At 34.8% G+C, this 17,836-nt stretch overlaps 1 protein-coding gene across 1 annotated transcript in view; it reads left to right on the top strand.

The window, feature by feature from the left end:
- The window catches only part of ARL5B (ADP ribosylation factor like GTPase 5B), a 29,532-nt gene extending 12,926 nt beyond the window's left edge, over positions 1 to 16,606 (top strand). The window contains exons 2-7 of the mRNA XM_041767130.1: positions 1,846 to 1,906; positions 3,688 to 3,835; positions 6,768 to 6,851; positions 8,657 to 8,808; positions 10,286 to 14,718; positions 14,948 to 16,606. Of these exons, the coding sequence (XP_041623064.1) occupies positions 1,846 to 1,906; positions 3,688 to 3,835; positions 6,768 to 6,851; positions 8,657 to 8,808; positions 10,286 to 10,334 (494 nt within the window). The 3' untranslated portion in view covers positions 10,335 to 14,718; positions 14,948 to 16,606. The remainder of the gene's footprint in view (positions 1 to 1,845; positions 1,907 to 3,687; positions 3,836 to 6,767; positions 6,852 to 8,656; positions 8,809 to 10,285; positions 14,719 to 14,947) is intronic.
- Positions 16,607 to 17,836: the final 1,230 nt, after the last annotated feature.

Below are 17,836 nucleotides of genomic sequence, written 5' to 3'. Positions count from 1 at the left end.
TGACAGGTGGTTTCCAGCTGTCACCAAAATTTAGAATGCTTAGTCTTGCACTGATAATAGGGTTCTCATTCTTGAACCTTAAGAGTGAAAGATTGGGCGACACAAAGATTGCCTCTGTTAGAAGTTAGGGGGTATGAGCCAAAAGAGTCAAAAAAGAAGGATTATAGTGAGTTATATAATAAGCAAACAAGTTTTGCCTTGTTTTGTTTTTTACAAAGCCGCTTCTGCCATAGTGAAAAAAGGCTGTTCAGAGCCTCATGTCATTTGTACAGCAATATTATAGGCACTATTTACAGTGTTCAAGTCATTATAAGGTGCAAACATGGTTTGTCACTTAACACCTTGTCTGAATTATGGCCCCCCTTTTTGACTCATGCAGTATTAACACTTTAGAATAGGAATACGAGATGATATTTGATTAGATGTATAATCACAATTTTGACATTCACAGGTTAACAAGAGAAGCAGGGTTCTGATATGAAGTAACGTAAATTGCTGACTAAAAACAAATTGTGTTGTGGTTCTTTTGGAGGTTCACTAGCTTTTTAAGCATTCTGTCCTGAGGAAGAGAGGTATCTTTAATATATCCTGTAAAGGTTAAAATCTAGAAAAGATTCTAGAGTGTTTTCTCCTCTGTTCAAAGGAGGTTTCATAGTTTGTACCACTTAACAGAATAACTTGGTGGGCTTTCAGATCTGTGAAGCAAGTGATTTATTCTGTGCATAGCACCAGAAAGAGAAGACTGAAGAAGTTTTTGTTGTATAAAGAGTAGAAACCATATCTGCTCTAAAGAATTGTAAAATCCAGGGGCCCCTGGGTGGGTCAGCTGGTTAAGCATCTGCCTTCAGCTCAGGTCATGATTTCAGGGTCTTAGAATCGAGTCCCTTGTGGGGCTCCTTGCTCAGTAGGAATTCTGCTTCTCCATCTGCACTCCCCGCATCATGCTCTTATGTGTGTGTGTGTGTGCACACCCTTTCTCCCTCCCTCCCTCCCTCCCTCTCTGTCTCTCTCTCTCTCTCTCTCTCTCTCTCAAATAAAATCTTAAGAAAGAGACTTGTGAAATCCAGATTGAAAAAGTATTGTGGACTAAGTAATTGCTTATGTATCTATAAATTAGTGGAAGGGATGAGAGACAGTATGTGTGTCTTGTTGGTGACAGGGAAACCTTTTCAATTTTATGTTTTTAATTGGATTTCTTCATGAAAAGAAGAAAAGAATCTTGGTTATATGTATGTGGGAGTACTTCCAGGTGTAAAAACAACTTGATAAAAAGCTAATTTGATTAGAAGAGATGACAAACAGATGTGTAAAACAATTTTTAAAAAGATTTTACTGATTTATTTGGAGGGGATAGCTGCAGAGGAGCAGAGGGAAAGGGAAAAGCAGACTCTGCTCTGAGCATGGAGCCCAGTGCAGGACTGGATCTCACTACCCTGAGATCAAGACCTGAAGCCCAAATCAAGAGGCAGAGAGGCTTAACTGACTCAACTACCCAGTGCCCCAAAACAGTTTTTTTAAACTTGCATTTTAGGTCATAATGCCTTGTCAGGATCAGAATTGGTGCTTTTCGTATTATAAGTGAGCCAGTTCTATTGTACTTCCCTCCTACCCAAAGCTCACATTCTTGTATAAGATAGCCAGGTGAAGAACATCATACCAGAATGCCTCATTTAATACAGATGGTCTTGACACCATGAAGTTCTTTTTACTCTGTGTTTTAACATTCCAGTAATAAGTATCCAGTGAATGGTTCTCATTAGAAAGCTAACTAATAATCAGTGTTGAAAGCATGTAATTGCAGTACGCAGTAGTGGTAAATGTTTATGGTTTGTTTTCTTTTTGTAGAACACAAAGTAATTATAGTGGGACTGGATAATGCAGGGAAAACCACCATTCTTTACCAATTGTAAGTATATTTCTTTTCTTAAACAGTTTTCATCATTTTAGTTACTGGAATGAGTTTTGTGTAATTATTAAGGTACCATAATGGAAAAGCTTCAGCATATGGTTTTGTATTTTATCAAACACAAAATTTGTTTAAGAAGTGAATAAAACTGCTGTATGTTTGCTAAAGCCTTCACAAACACTCATCTTTTTCTGGCCTTGAAAGAATTAATAGTAAGCTAAAATAAATAAACCACATATAATGGTGCTGGAGTGAGGTGATAAAGTGCGTTTCACTTCATTCTTCCCGCTCTGTGCTTCATTCACGTCAATAGATGGATATCTCTAGGAAGCCTGTTGCTACTCATGACCAATAGCTCTGAATTGTTTTTTTTTTTTAATGACGTTTTTATCTTTTTTTTTTTTAATTTTTATTTATTTATGATAGTCACAGAGAGAGAGATCCGCAGAGACACAGGCAGAGGGAGAAGCAGGCTCCATGCACTGGGAGCCTGACATGGGATTCGATCTCGGGTCTTCAGGATCCTGCCCTGGGCCAAAGGCAGGCGCTAAACCGCTGCGCTACCCAGGGATCCCTGAATTGTTGAACATAAGCCAGACTTGTCAAATCAAAAGAAATGAAGATCACCCCTGAAAGTACTGCTTTTTTAGCTTCCAGCAGGGAAAGGTTTGAGACTTCCAGAGAACTACATTAATACTTGAGGAAATTTTAACAGCCCATCAATCCACTTGTCAAAGTAGCTCCCATTATCCTTTCAGTGTTTATGAAACGATCCACATTACGCAGAGGAAATGGATCTGTGTCCCAAGCATTTTAACAAGTAGTTATTAGATACAGTGCACAGTTGTATGGCTCTTATCTCTTTCCACCTCATCCTAAGTGTATTAGCTGACAGCTCTCCAGAAATACTTTACTTATGCAATGTCTAATGTATTTTTCAGCTACTTTGCTAAACTCCTAACTGTGGCTTGTTGTTTTAGAGGCGAATAACTACTTGTTTTACTTTAAAACATTCATTCATTGGCTGTTATGTATTTTCCTAAGACTTCACCTTTAAACATCAGATGTAAACATTTCAGAAACCTATCAGTTGTCAAAATAATTTTCCACAGTTTCAAAAATATACATAAAACCCAAGAGACGGTGCAATTGTAGGCTTCTTCCAACACAGTACCAGCTTAGTATAGGCAAATATGTATTTATTGAATGAATTAATTAATGTATTTTAACCAATAATTCTGATTATGTAGTTATGAGCATTGGTGTTCTAAATACATTTATAGTTATTTTCATTTGCCTATAGCCCTATCTTTTTAAGGGTGTAGTTTAGGTTGATAGGCCTGAGTCTCAATTTTCTCACGTAGTCAGTCTTAAAAATTATACATAGTCTTCTCTTCAGTGGTTTCTACTTGCACATATTGATGTCACAGTCACCTGGAAACTTGCTCTTTCAAGAGGGAGCACTGGTTCTGCTCTGATAACAGGGCATGTTGGGATTGGAATTTTGGCCACAGAATACAAACTCACACCACGGTGTTCCCTTCTCTCCAGATCAAGCTTTCAGTTTATTCCACTGAAAGAAAAACACAGTCTTCCTTCAGGAGTTGTCCTTTATCTAGGTATTTGTTTGCACAAGTGTTCTCTAAGGTTCTACTTTTGATGCTAATGATTACCATCATTGATGCAAATAAGGAAGGGTGATTGATACTAAAAATATAGGGATGAAACTTCCTTCAGATTCTCAAGATTTACAAAAAATTTTTTATGGTGTCTTTTGACAGCTTAATGAATGAAGTAGTTCATACATCTCCAACCATAGGAAGCAATGTTGAAGAAATAGTTGTGAAGAACACTCATTTTCTGATGTGGGATATTGGTGGTCAAGAATCACTGCGGTCATCCTGGAACACGTATTACTCAAACACTGAGGTATACTAAGCTGTCTTTTGAATTTTAATAAAAAGAACCAAAGAATAAACCCAGAAAATAGATAGGCTGTACATAAAGATGTATTGACAGTTGCTTTTCAATAAGATCATTTTCTGTAAGGAATTTGAGGTTCTTAAATAGAAGAGAAAAGGCGAGTAGAAAGAGTGATGCCCAGTATTTGCTGTATGCTTATTATATATAGGGCAGATTCTCAGTTCATCATCACGGTAATATTGTAACATGTCTACTGTTGGAGAAAGCAGAGAGTGGAATCAGTTAGATAACCTGTTCCAAGATCTCACAACTTTATGAGGCTCTGGTTAGGGGAGAAATAAAATATTTTAAGCATAATTTAATACAAGATTTCCAAAATTCAAATTTTTGGTGAGATCATATTTGTTTTTTTAAAAATGGATTTACAGCCCCCACCCTCAGCCAAATTCTCTGTCAGTTATTTCATTATTTTACTACTTTAGAGCCATCCTGGGAAACAGTCTAGATGAGCTTCTGTTTTTGTTTTATATCTTGTTAGAGGCAGATTTTTTTTTTTTAAACCAGTGCAGTACTATTAAGGGATTTATCTTTGAGTATACTAATATACAATTGCATACATAATTTCTCTTTACAAACAGGTACATCTAACCTATTATTTTTTCTAAAATGAAGCCTATTAAAAATTGGGTGTTTTTTAAGGGAGTGTGGGGAGATGCAAGGAAGTTTTGGTGAATAGGTTTGTTTTTTAGTATAAATCCTTGGGATTTATGTTGCAATTACATGAGTATCTACATAGATATATGCAGTTCAGTTTATGACTGTCAAAACCAAATGGCGTATCATAGATCTTTAGCAGTTGTGGTAGCACTTAATTATTTTTTTATTTGCAGGGGAAGATAAGTTGGTAAGCAAATATAATTATAGGTTAGCTTCATACGTACTTCTATCATAAAAAAAATTCTGAAACTAAAACTAGAAAGTCTTTTAGCATGACTGCAGTTGCTCCTTGAACAATGCAAGGGTTAGGGACAGTGACCCCCGCCCCTCTTTCACAGTCCAAAGTCCACATAAAACTTGACTTCCTCAAAAACTTGACTGATGGCCTCCTGTTGACCAGAAGCCCTACTGATGACATAAAATGTGGATTAATGTATATTTCATATGTTGTATGGGTTGTATACTGTAGTCTGACAATAAAGTAAGCTAGAGAAAAGAATGTTACTAAGAAAATCATAAAGGGAAAATACATTTACAGCACTGACTGCATAGTTTAAAAAAATCACATTTAAGGGGACCTGCTCAGCTCAAAGCAGAGCTGATCACCTGTATTTAAACAGCACAGCTGTCGGTGCCTTTGCAAAGCTCACCATCAGTTCTAATGAGTAGGTTAGAGTTGATTCTCACTGATCAACATATTTATAGCGTTGCAAAATGGTAGTGAGGTTGCAGAAACTCAAGAAGACTTAGCATGGGTCCAGAAAGAAATATGTTATTAATGACTCCATTTGCATGAACTTTTTCTTTTTTTAATAAGCTCTTTTATAAGAATTTCAAAATTGCTACAAAGACCCTTTGGCCTTTACTGCAGGATCCCAGCACAGCACCTGGCATCTGCAAATCTTAGTGCCACATAGGGAATCTGGTCTCTGTGGTATTTCCCTGATGGTTTTTGCACCCTCATCAGCTTCTTAAATTCCTTATCCTGACTAGTCCTCCAGAAGCCTAAGGTCTCCATTGTAATGCAGGGAGTTGAGCTGCTGGTGAATTCCTGACACACTCCTCTCATCAGAGTCACTTCCCTTTATTCTGTCCCTGATACTTTGACAGTTTCTTCCATTTCTTTCTTCCAATCTCTTCTCTTTTATCCCCTTTGAACAAGCCCTGCCCAGTTTATATGCAGATCACTCTAGTTATCTCTTTGTCTAGTTGTAAGGTCTTCTGAACAATCTGCTGTCACCCTCCCTCTCTCTATTGATTCTTTTTTTTTTTAAGACTTTATTTATTTATTCATGAGAGACACACACACAGAGAGGGAGGCAGAGACACAGGCAGAGGGAGAAGCAGGCTCCATGCAGGGAGCCCTGACGTGGGACTTGATTCCGGGTCTCCAGGATCACACCCTGGGCTGAAGGTGGCGCTAAACCACCGAGCCACCAGAGCTGCCCTCACTATTGATTCTTCATCACTGTTATAACGTTCAGCATCTCTTAATCTCACTTTTTCTTCTAAAATACTAATGTAGGGGCCCTTTGCACTGTATCTTCTTACTTTCCTTACCAAAGATCTTTTTATTTTTAATGTATAAGACCCATCTTTTACATACACACCTTTATCAACAGCTTCCTCTAATCCTGTTGCTGGCTCTGCTTTAACTCCCATCTGCATCCCCTCTAGTGCATTAATTCCTAAGTAGGCATGTTTCTATTTAGCACATTTTATCTAGGGCTTTTATTGTTGATTTTGTTATGTTAAAATGTCTTGTTCATTAGTTGGGTTTTTTTTTTTTAATGTGTTTCTCTTTTTCAGGCTAACTTGTGTGCTCCTTTTTATTAGGCAAGAGACTTTGAAACATAAATAATTACTGATTGCTTACGTGAGCAATTATAGAGTACTTTCAAGTTTTAGTGAAAGTTACTTAAATTACTGTGACTTTCTCTTCGAAAATTATTACCTGTGTTTAAAAATAAATCGTAGTGTACAGAGTATTATGTATGAAGACATAACCTTTTTAAAATAAACTATGGGCATAATTTTTATCTGTTGAAATTATGAGTCATTAACATTTGGATTTTACAGTATAATGTAAACTATGATGAAAAAGCAGTAGACCATTTTATGGTAATGATGTCATGTAAAGAAAGTATTCTCACTTTCTTTGAGAGTAGTTTTACAGAAAACTTCAAGATTTCATTCAATTTTCTTTTTAATTTTCTTCTAGTTCATCATTCTTGTTGTTGATAGCATTGACAGGGAACGACTAGCCATTACAAAAGAAGAATTGTACAGAATGTTGGCTCATGAGGTAAATTTTTAAAGCAAACATAAACCATAGAGTAAGGTATTTGTATAATGGTTGTGATTTTTTACAAAGATTATGGGCTTTGCTGTTGGTTATTTCATCATTAACAAAATTTTATATTTTGATGAAAGTCTTAAAGTTTCATTACATTTTCAAACTTGAAGAAGCTCAACACATTAATTTGTAGACTATTACTGTTATTGGCACGACTTTTCAAAGTTAAAACCACTTATTCATGCCTTAAAGAGTCTGATAAAGCAAGAAAAAGGAAAACTTAAGTTTTCAGTTTATTTTAACTGAAAATTCTTTATTTTTTAAAATTTTTAAAAGATTTTATTTATTAGAGACAGAGAGAGAGAGGCAGAGACACAGGCAGAGGGAGAAGCAGGAGGAGCCCGATATGGGCAATCCCGGGTCTCCAGGATCATGCCCTGGGCTGAAGGTGGCACTAAACTGCTGAGCCACCCAGGCTGCCCCTATAACTGAAAATTCTTCAGTGAATGATCTAAGATCACTTAATTCTATTTCAGATGCACAAAAGAATTAGATAATAAAACACACTTGTCCACTCACCATTCAGTGTAAGATATTAAATATCCTATGTGACCTTCCCAATCCCATTTCCTTCCTTTCTTTCAAAGAATTCTGAAAGAATTACATTATCCTAAAAGTGTTGATTACCAAACCTATGTATATTTTTGATACTTTCCCTACATTTTTGTCAGTTGGACAAAATATTATGTTCATAAACTCTTATATAATGATACAGATTTTTTTTTTTTCCGGTAACTCAGTTTTGGTGTTTTTTGTGTTTTGTTTTGTTTTGCATACATTATGATTATCCACGTCAGTACATACAACGTTAGTTCATTCCTTTAAAAAAACCATCTAGTGTTCTATTGTATGAATATACCACAGTTGATTTGTTCTTTTTTTTTAATCTGTTCTTTTATTAATGGACATTTAGGTTATTTCTAGTATTTTGATCATATGAACAGTTCTGCGGTGAACATCAATGAATGCTGTTAGTTTACACCAATATTAATGAGTAAAATAAATATTCCTCATCCTCACCCTCAGTCCTCTTTTTTAAATTTGGAGAAATTCTGTAGTATTTGGTAACATATTACCATATTTCCCCATCAGAGTATTGCTCGTATAGTTTTAAATCAGTGTTTAAGATGCATGTTTATTTTAGTTTGACCCCTTTGGCCCAAAAGTATAAAAAAAAACTTTTGATAATCTGGCTTATGTTAGTAAGCCCATTTTGTTAGAGTTAATCATGAAGTCATTATTATTTGAGAAAATTTATTTTCATTTCAATATAATTTTTATTTATTATTTTTATAGATTTTATTTGAGAGAGAAAACAAGTGGGGAGGAGAGGCAAAGGGAGGAGAAGAAAGCAGACTCTCCACTGAGCAGGGAGCCCCACATGGGGCTCAGTCCTAGGACCCCAGGATCATGACTTGAGCCGAAAGCAGACACTTAACCAATTGAGCCATCAAGGAACCCCCCCCCTTTTTTTTTAATATGCCCTAGGCTCAACATGGGGCTTGAACTCAGAACCCTGCGATCAAAAGTTGTGTATTCAAAAAAAAAAAAAAAAAAAGTTGTGTATTCTACCAACTGAGCCAGCCAGGCATCTCTCAAAAAATTTTTTTAACTAAATATTACTGCCTAATCATTTTAAAGTAGAGGGATTTCAGTGTAACTGTCCAGTTGAGCATATCTGACCTTTTTTGCTTGATTAGTTTAATTTGGGTTGTGATATTTCATGTATTAGAAATATTTCATATTGATTGCAGGATTTACGGAAGGCTGCAGTCCTAATCTTTGCAAATAAACAGGATATGAAAGGGTGCATGACAGCAGCTGAAATCTCTAAATACCTCACCCTTAGTTCAATTAAGGATCATCCGTGGCACATTCAGTCTTGCTGTGCTTTAACAGGAGAAGGGTAAGTGCTGCATGATATGAGGGGAAGTATGACTTCAAATTTCTGTCAACTTTTCTTTGATCCTGTTCCCTTTTTTGCTCTTCAAGAGTTTTTTTGTATTTCAGTTTTATAAGGTAGAAATAATTTTAGTCTGTTACTGTTAAATTACAGCTCAGCAGAGTAACACACATTTTTTTGGTAACTTTTAATGTAAACAAAATGTTTTACCAGAAAAAGTCAATAACAAGTGTTTGGATTAAGTTGTCACAATTTTATTTATTTATTTATTTATTTATTTATTTATTTATTTATTTATTTATTTATGAATGATTGTACTTATTCATTCACAAGAGACACAGGCAGAGGGAGGAGAAGCAGGCTCTATGCAAGGAGCCCCATGTGGGACTCAATACCGGGAATCCAGGATCACACCCTGAGCCAAAGGCAGACGCTCAACCGCTGAGCTACCCAGGCATCCCACAATCCAGATTTTTAGTTGCTGTTCATTTCTTGCTTTTGTCATTACTAACTGGGGGGAAAACTATAATGTTGCCTGAATTAAAGTGGATGCTTCAAAGAAATTTCACATTTTCGGTAAAGGCTTAATTAAGCATGAGCTTTCAACTTTTCACAAGAGTACATCTCCTCTCTTATCAAGAGTCCTTTCACGGGATATACTTTGTGAGAGTCAACATTTGAGACAAATGCTTCCTTTTTTAAAAAAAAAAAAAAGATTTTATTTATTTATTCATGAGAGACGCAGAGAGAGAGGCAGAGACCTAGGGAAGCAGGCACCATGCAAGGAGCCCAATACGGGACTCGATCCCGGGACTCTAGGATCAGGCCCTGGGCCAAAGGCAGGCATTAAACCACTGAGCCATCCAGGGATCCTGAGACAAATGCTTCCTAATAGTGTATTCTTCTTTCCTAAGAACTTAAGTTTGGATAGAGTAGGCTAAAGAGAACCTCGTGTGTTATATCTGACTTATCTAGTCGATTTCCAGGAGTTTATTTATCCTCTAATCAACTTGACCTTCTTAGTTATGCTCCTATTAGAAATAGCTTATTAGTAATAGCCTATTAGTAATATAATGGCTGGATGTAGATTTTTTTTTTAACCTATCCTTTAAGGATTCCATTCTGTAGAATTTCAGAGGGTATGAAGTTCCTATTGCCTTTCTATACTGGCTTCAGTTTTAACCTTAAAGGAAGGTGGAAGGGAAGTATTTGCAATCTTGCTGGTAAAACTGCCAAAGTGGTTATCTTCAAGATGAGACTGAAACCATTGCCCAATTACTCAGCTAATCTGATTCACATCTCTTGTCTAAGTTAATCATCCTCTTCAAAATTCCACTTCTTGTAGCATTACCTACATATTTCACTTACCTGTATAAATAATTATCGTAATACCGACTTTTGGGTAAGACTTAAAAAATAGTAAGTATGCTTTCAATGATAAATACTTCCATTTTGAAAGTACTTCTATCTTTTGTTTCAGATTATGCCAAGGTCTAGAGTGGATGACCTCCCGAATTGGTGTGAGATAACTTTTTGCTTGAAAAGAGACTGCTGTATTTATTCTGTGACATGAACATTTTCCTAGTACCTTTGGCTGCTAAGGCAGCAGCATGTTTAATTTATAACAACACAAACCTCTATGAGCAACACTTGAATCAAGTGCAGCTGAACTGGAACATAAAAGATTTTTTTCTTAACTTTTTTTTAATGCACTAATCTTCAGTTGGATGAACATAATGTATAACTATGTTTTCAGCAACATAATTCTTCTGACTGCTGATCTAATTATTCAATGACTGCCTTGTAAGAAATGTTTGTCATATGTTTAATGTTTTCTGAAGTATTGTAATAACTTTAATGACCAACTTCTTTTATTTCTTGACCACCCCCTTTCCCTACCAGATAATTACTGGTTTGACAGAGTAGTAGTGGAAATCATCGGGTACTGCTTGCAAACTTAACCAGCACTAAATATTTGCTCCCTCTTCAGACCACTTGTCTTTTGGATAGAACTTATAAAGAAAAAAATCTGCCCAAAAGATATATATATATAAGGAAGATTAACCATCTATGAGAACTGCCCTTAAGTTAATTTCTCCCCTATTATTACAGTCATGAAATAATTTTAAGTCACTATTAGCATGGAAATTAAGTAGGCTGTTTTATCTTAAAGAATTAAATTCATGTTTCTGCCTCCAACATGAGATTAGTTTTGACCAAATACTAACCAAGGAAAAATATTTGAAAGCCCAACTTCAATAGTAATATTTTGGATAAATCTGATAAATCTGATATTTTTAAAATGTCACATTATTCAACACATACATTAACTATCAGAAATTATTAAAGCATACCAGCACTAATATCAAAACAAGACACTCAGTATATATTTTACTATCAATTATAAGCAACTTTATTATCAGCAAAAATTTCAGCTATTCCATTTGCAAAAGAGAGCACATCTGCTTTCAGGAATAGCTGAAGCAGAAGTATAAACATTTCATTTCTTAAAATTTTGAAATTGTGTCTGAATTTGAATAGTGTTTCTACCACCAGCAGTATATTACTTAGAAAACCATATGGCTTTCCTTAAATCTATCTGAGGTTATAGTGTGATAAGTTTAAAACAGTTGCCATCTTTATAGAACATGATGTTCTAAAGTCTTTTGCTGGGTTACAGGACACTGCTGAGTTTAATCCAAGCTTTTACAGTATTACTAGGAGACTGAATGTTAACACTAACATCTTGAAAAATAAGAAAAAGTCATAATCTATCAAAAGTTTATTACATATCATTAAAAGTTTTCAAGGCAGTTGTCTAATATGAACAGTACTCTAGTGCATTGTTAAGAGGAAGGACAAGTATTATATTTTTGATCCTCTATTTCAAGTGTGATTTTGCCATAACGAAAGGTATAAAATGCATAGAGAATAATACTTCATTTTTGCAGTATTTTTTTAAATTTGGGTCAAAAATAGGAATCAGTGTTCATAAGAATATCTAAAATACCTGTTCAGAAGTGGTGTTTTAATTTTAATATTTTTTATTGTAAATTGGTTTTACTTTTGCTCTGTTTTCAAGTATACTTGATTTATTATATTTAGTCTAATTTAGTTGAATGTGGTAATATTTTCTTTCTATTTAGTGGTAGCACACCCTAGAACTGAAAAATGGCCAGAGAAAAGCTTTCTGGACTTTGGGAACTAGTGGTTTATTAACCTTGTTTTGAACCTTTTTTTTAGTGATTCTGTACCAGGTAGAGGGTAAATTTTGTTTTTAATAAAATCCATAGTCTAGAACATGAGAGAAGAGCAAACGTAAATCAATATGGATGCTTTGTGGTATGTGTTTGGGGACCGGGCAGGAGGAATTATTTACCTAAAGCACACTTTGCCAGATTTCTATCTTGGTCATAGAGTTTAGCCATAAATACTGAGAATAATTCTCTTCATCCTGAGAAAATATACTTAATACTCCTGTATCCATTCTTATTATGAAATGTATCTTTTATCTAATAAGATTGGCTGGCTCAATTTTCTTCTATCAAATTATGCGGTTATTTTTTATATTACCACATCAGCATTATATTAAAAGTGTTTTTAATAGTTGATTGTATTTTGTCAGACAACTATTAGTATAGATTCAAGTTTGCTATTTAATTTTTTAAAATACAATTTATTTTCTAAATTTTTTTAAAAGGCATTTTGTTAGTTTGGAATTAGAAATGGTTTATGTTAGCGGTGTCGAAAATGAAATCGACATCCCATTAGTTTTTGTGGCAATAATTGGGAAAGTTCAAATAGGAAATTCATGTTAAGACTTTTAAAAAGTGTTTTTATAGGTTTTCATTAGTGTTTGCCTGTTACAGTGATATGAAAACTGATTATCCTTTACTCCAAGAGAATGTTTTATTTGACCCAAGCAAGTATGTAATACTAAAGGATTGATTCTGACATTCATTGTCAATCAACTGTAAGATACTGTCTGGTGAAAAATGTAAATTTGTAATTAGTGCCTTTCTACACATTTTGAGATGAGTTCTCAATTTTGTACTATACCTGTTCTATAGAGGTCAGATTAGCAGCTGAGTAACAAGACAATGAAATAATTTGAAATTCACCCTCCCCACCACCCTTTCAGTTGCCTAGCAAAGTTTCTAGTAAGTAGTGGAAAGCAAGGGACCCACCTACATTACTTTTTGGAGATTATTTTAGATTTTACTTTTATTTGGAGGATGAAGAAAGTTTAACAAATCTTTTAATATTTTATTAGAACTGAAATGTAACTGCCACCCAAACATGGCATTTTTCTTCATTTTGAGCATGTTGAATTCTTCATATTTAAACCCACTGTTCTTATTGCAGCCCATTTGGGAATTCTTAGAATTAACAGGCTCTTTTACATGGAAATATACTATATAATTTGTACTGTTAGTGTAATTTAACTCCTTAAAATCTGAAATAATATATGTATAATCTATTTGGAAAACTGATAGTTAAATAAATAATTTTGCTTTTAGGTTCTGTTAGGTGTGCTTAAAGGTATAATTTTATTCTATATTAGAGGAAAGAGAATAAATTCAAGTTTTATTGTTAAAAATGATTTTTAAATGGGCACTATCCTTTGAGCCAAAGTCATTTTGATTAAGCATAAATTAACTTTTATTTTCTATAGCATAAAGAGAAGATATTTTCCTATGGAAACAGTGAGTGATGCAGGCAGTGCTGTAAAAATTCTCTGAAGAACTATGGGGAATCAACAAAGCAAAGTAAATTTTAAAGAAAACAATAAATCTTTATATTTTTAAAAATCTTTTTGGTGTATTTTAGGACAAATTAGAAATGGAATTGTTTGTGACTATATCACCCATTTAATTCTTGACTATGTAAAACTATATCAGTAGAAAATGTAGTGGTATTATGCCTTTGGATAGGTAAATTCCATTGACATTCATCTTTGAAGACCAACTTCATGAGTCTAAACTTTTCATCTATGGCTTTGGATCCAAAATCTTTCATTTCCAGTTTAATTCTAAAGGATCTTTGCATATTTTGTTGGGATAAAGTCACTTCGAAATGCAGTCTGGTAACTTGTATTTGGTAGAACATTGTGCTGGCTGTCTTAAAGAAGTGGATTTGAATCTTAATATGGCCATTACTTATCTAGTTGACCTTAGACAGTTACTGTTCCTTAGACAGTTACTGTTCATGGCCTTTGTTTTTCCCCATACTGAGGAACTTAGGCCAGCCAGAGAGCTCCATCATATCTTGGTTTTAAAATTCTGAACACTACATTAAATCAAGAAAAGCTAAAAATACTAGGAAAGGACATGTAATATGAAATTAAATTCACTTTTATCTGTTCTTTGATACCCATTTCATTATCATTTTGGTTAGTTGATGAATACAATCAAATAAGGAAACAAAGTATCAACTAGTAACTGCTACTTAGCTTCAATTGAGCTAAGAGCTAATGACAATGCAGAAGAGAAAATAAGCCATATTACTAAGAAAATGATTGAAGCTGCTGAAAAAACACCAGTGTTGTGTTTAAAATACTCTTTTCTAGAGAATATCTTGTTTCCTGGCTTTTACAAATTAGAAGTGGTCAGTTTGTTCATAGTATATTGGCTTTATTATTATTATTTTTTTAATAAATTTATTTTTTATTGGTGTTCAATTTGAGTATATTGGCTTTAGATGCTACCCCAAACTCCAATTCTGTTCGACTTTCCAGTATTGAAATGACAGCGCAGCCAGGCTGTCACTATTTTACAAATGTCTAATTCTGAGAATAGTTTACATTCAAGGTTAGTTCCTTCAGTAATATTTCATCCTTACTCATTTAGCATTATTGTGAAGGCTGAAATCCAAGTCAGGTTCCCCAAAAGCATTTTTTTTTAAGAGTTCTAGGTGGCCAAAATTAAATAGGGATCCCTGGGTGGTGCAGCGGTTCGGCGCCTGCCTTTGGCCCAGGGCGCGATCCTGGAGACCCGGGATCGAATCCCACATCAGGCTCTCGGTGCATGGAGCCTGCTTCTCCCTCTGCCTGTGTCTCTGCCTCTCTCTCTCTCTCTCTGTGACTATCATAAATAAGTAATAATAAAAAATTTAAAAAAAAAAAAAAAAAAAAGAGTTCTAGGTGGCCAAAATTAAATAGAAAAGGTCTATTAAAAAAAAAAACATCAACTCCATTTTAAAGTAGAAAAGATACTGTGTTCAGCACATCCAAAATCAGTTTTAAATGCATATGATTGGGTAAAATTTGGGAGGAAGGTTAATTTCGAGGTATAGAGTCCTACTAGAAATGAATGTCAAAACAGTTGATTTAGTAAAGATAAACATGACGTAGAAAAATCTTCAAAAGGATATGAAGTAATAGAACATGTGAATGGAAACAGTGAGTATCCTCAATAAAGGCACTTAAAGTTACTAAGAAGAAAGTACAGTCTTACTGTAGTAGATATCTTACTTTTAAAGTGGCCAAAGGACCAAAGACTGATCAGGTTTTTTAGAATTTGTTAGTGTTGTCAGTCACATCTTTTTAATTAAATTGGTCATCTACATTGTCTCCTAGAAATGGAGAAATAAAACGTGCAATGCATATCTTTTGGAATAGATAACAAAGTTCTAGAAGAGTGGCAATGTTCTCTTGCACAAACTTGTAAAATTTCAATTAAAATGTTACCTCATTTTTCAATCCATAAGGTGCTTTGCTCAAGCTTGTGGGATTTGCATCCATAAATACCCCCTTCACCCAAACTGTATTTGAAATATGCAAAATTCGCAACCAAGGGATAGCATTCCTTGGAGATTCTGTTTCATTTTATTCTTGTTTGCCACCAGCAGGACTAACCTGGTATAGCAGATTCACATACTGTCTTCATTAAAGCACACAGGCAAGTGCTCAGTCAGTACTTACTTAGTTTCATTAAAACCAAATCAGGGCAAGAGAAAACCCCAAAATTTGACTGATTATATTAACTGTGACTATATTTCATTCCGTGTTGGGAAGATATCAAATGTTTCTCATTTGATCTTGGTTGTGTATGATTTATTTGCATATGTTGGCCCTATTTATAAGAGACTCTTAAACATTTTAATTCTTCTTATATTTTCCCTCAGGAAGTTCAGGGACTGGACAAGCCCCTCTTTTATTCTCTTGGAGTAAACTGTTCAGTGTAGTTACGAAATTTTTAATTTCAATTAAAAAAAGTTTAGCTGCTATTTCATTAAAAATGTGCATTTATAAAATGATGGTTATGATTTTTTCTGATTGTGTAATAGTTTAAAATTTTACCCTCTTTATTGCACAGAGCATGGTTTAAAAAAAAAAAAAAAAGACTAAAAGCAATTACAGCCTTGTCCCTGGATTTCTCCTAATCAGAATATAATGATTATAATCACACATTGCCATCTTCGTATGAATTGGTGCTTTAGAGCATTAAAGAGGAAACAGCAGGCCCTGTAAAATATACTTCCTGCCTCAGAATATAAAACTAAGTGTATTTATATTTATGTTCATTTCTTAAGGTTTAAATACAAACTCTTGTTATCCATCAAGCTTCAGGCTTTCTACAAAAACCATAACAATATCTTAGCTAATCAGCTTCGTCAAAATAGATGGTGTTAATACGGGCAAAATTAGGAATTGGATCTCTCTGTGGGTCCCATGGTATTGCATAGAGGGGGGAAAAAAGAATGTCTTTCACTCTACAAACTGCTTCTTAACCCCAACCAAGCAACTGAGATGTGTGCTATTGGTCTAATATATAGCATTAATAAAAGAGCAAACCAATAACTTAATGTGTTTACATCATCACTTCTTGAAAATGGATCAAAGCATGTTCTACTAAGGGTGGGACTGTTTAAAGATGTGTTTTAAATTTAATAGCTTCATTACTGTCATAAAATGCTTCTTTTATATGTTAAGTTTAGGTTGCTGGTACTCACAATTTTTTTATTTCTGCAATTATGTTTTAATGAGTTGCTTGCATGCCCACTCACCCAAGTGAAAAAGGATGCTGTTTGCTCTGGAATGTTCATCTTTTAGACAAGATTTGGCTCATTTACAATCATGGTGCAATACAGTGTAACATTCATTTGTTTTCAGTCAACAGTTTTATTTTTGTCATAATAAATAATTACTTTTCCAATATGACATGAACCCAGTGATTTCTTTTAAAGATAAAGGTCTGTTTTAACAGTCTTTTTTGTTGCAAGTGATAGAAACCTACCTAAGCTAACAAAGCAATGGGAATTCATTACAGGGGTAAGGTCAAGTTGTGGGTGCTTAGGGAACCCAAGGTCAGCGATACAACTGGGTTTTTGGAATAGACCAGGACCAGAGACCCAGGCTCAGGGATAGCAAGGAGGAATCAGAAAGTTCTTTTTCTTACCCATCTCTTTTTCACCTGTTTCCTAGGAAGTCCACAGGGCAGATAATGTCCAAATCAAATAGCTCCTATAGTTCTATCTTTGTGCAAGTAAGAAGTCAGATCATCATTAGGTCCTAAGTTATGTTGTTGAAAACTGACCTCTGAGCTTTGGAGTCAAAAAACACGAAGACAGAGTTTGGGACAAAGAGGAACAATAGTGATATAGGAAAAGGTGTCGGGGTTTGAAACCAATGGCCAACAAAGAATTCTTGAGATGTCTTTGGTGCAAAAAGATGGTTTTATTAAAAAGCCTGGGGATAAGACCCAGGGCAGAAAGAGCTGCCCTTGGGGCATGAGGAGCGGCCCATTATATACTTTCAAGCTGGGAGTGGGGGTTAGAGATAGTGTAAGCCTCCCAGATAGTTTGGAAACAAGGTTTCCAGGCTCCAGAGGGGGCTAGCTATCTTGAGGAAAATGCCTCTAGTACTGTTTAGTAAAAACAGTCATGAGACCCTTGAGACATATATCGGTAGATGATATGCTTGGAGAGTGATTGCCCACATGTATCGTGGGGAAATAAAGGAAGTCTCCAGGGGAACGTTTATATGTTAAAGTAGACTCCAAGGAGAGATCAAGCTAATAAGGTGGCCTCT

Source organism: Vulpes lagopus, chromosome 8 (assembly GCF_018345385.1).
Source record: "Vulpes lagopus strain Blue_001 chromosome 8, ASM1834538v1, whole genome shotgun sequence".
NCBI lineage: Eukaryota > Metazoa > Chordata > Mammalia > Carnivora > Canidae > Vulpes > Vulpes lagopus.
Note: the sequence above shows the minus strand (reverse complement) of the source record. Positions and strands in the feature narration are given on the sequence as shown.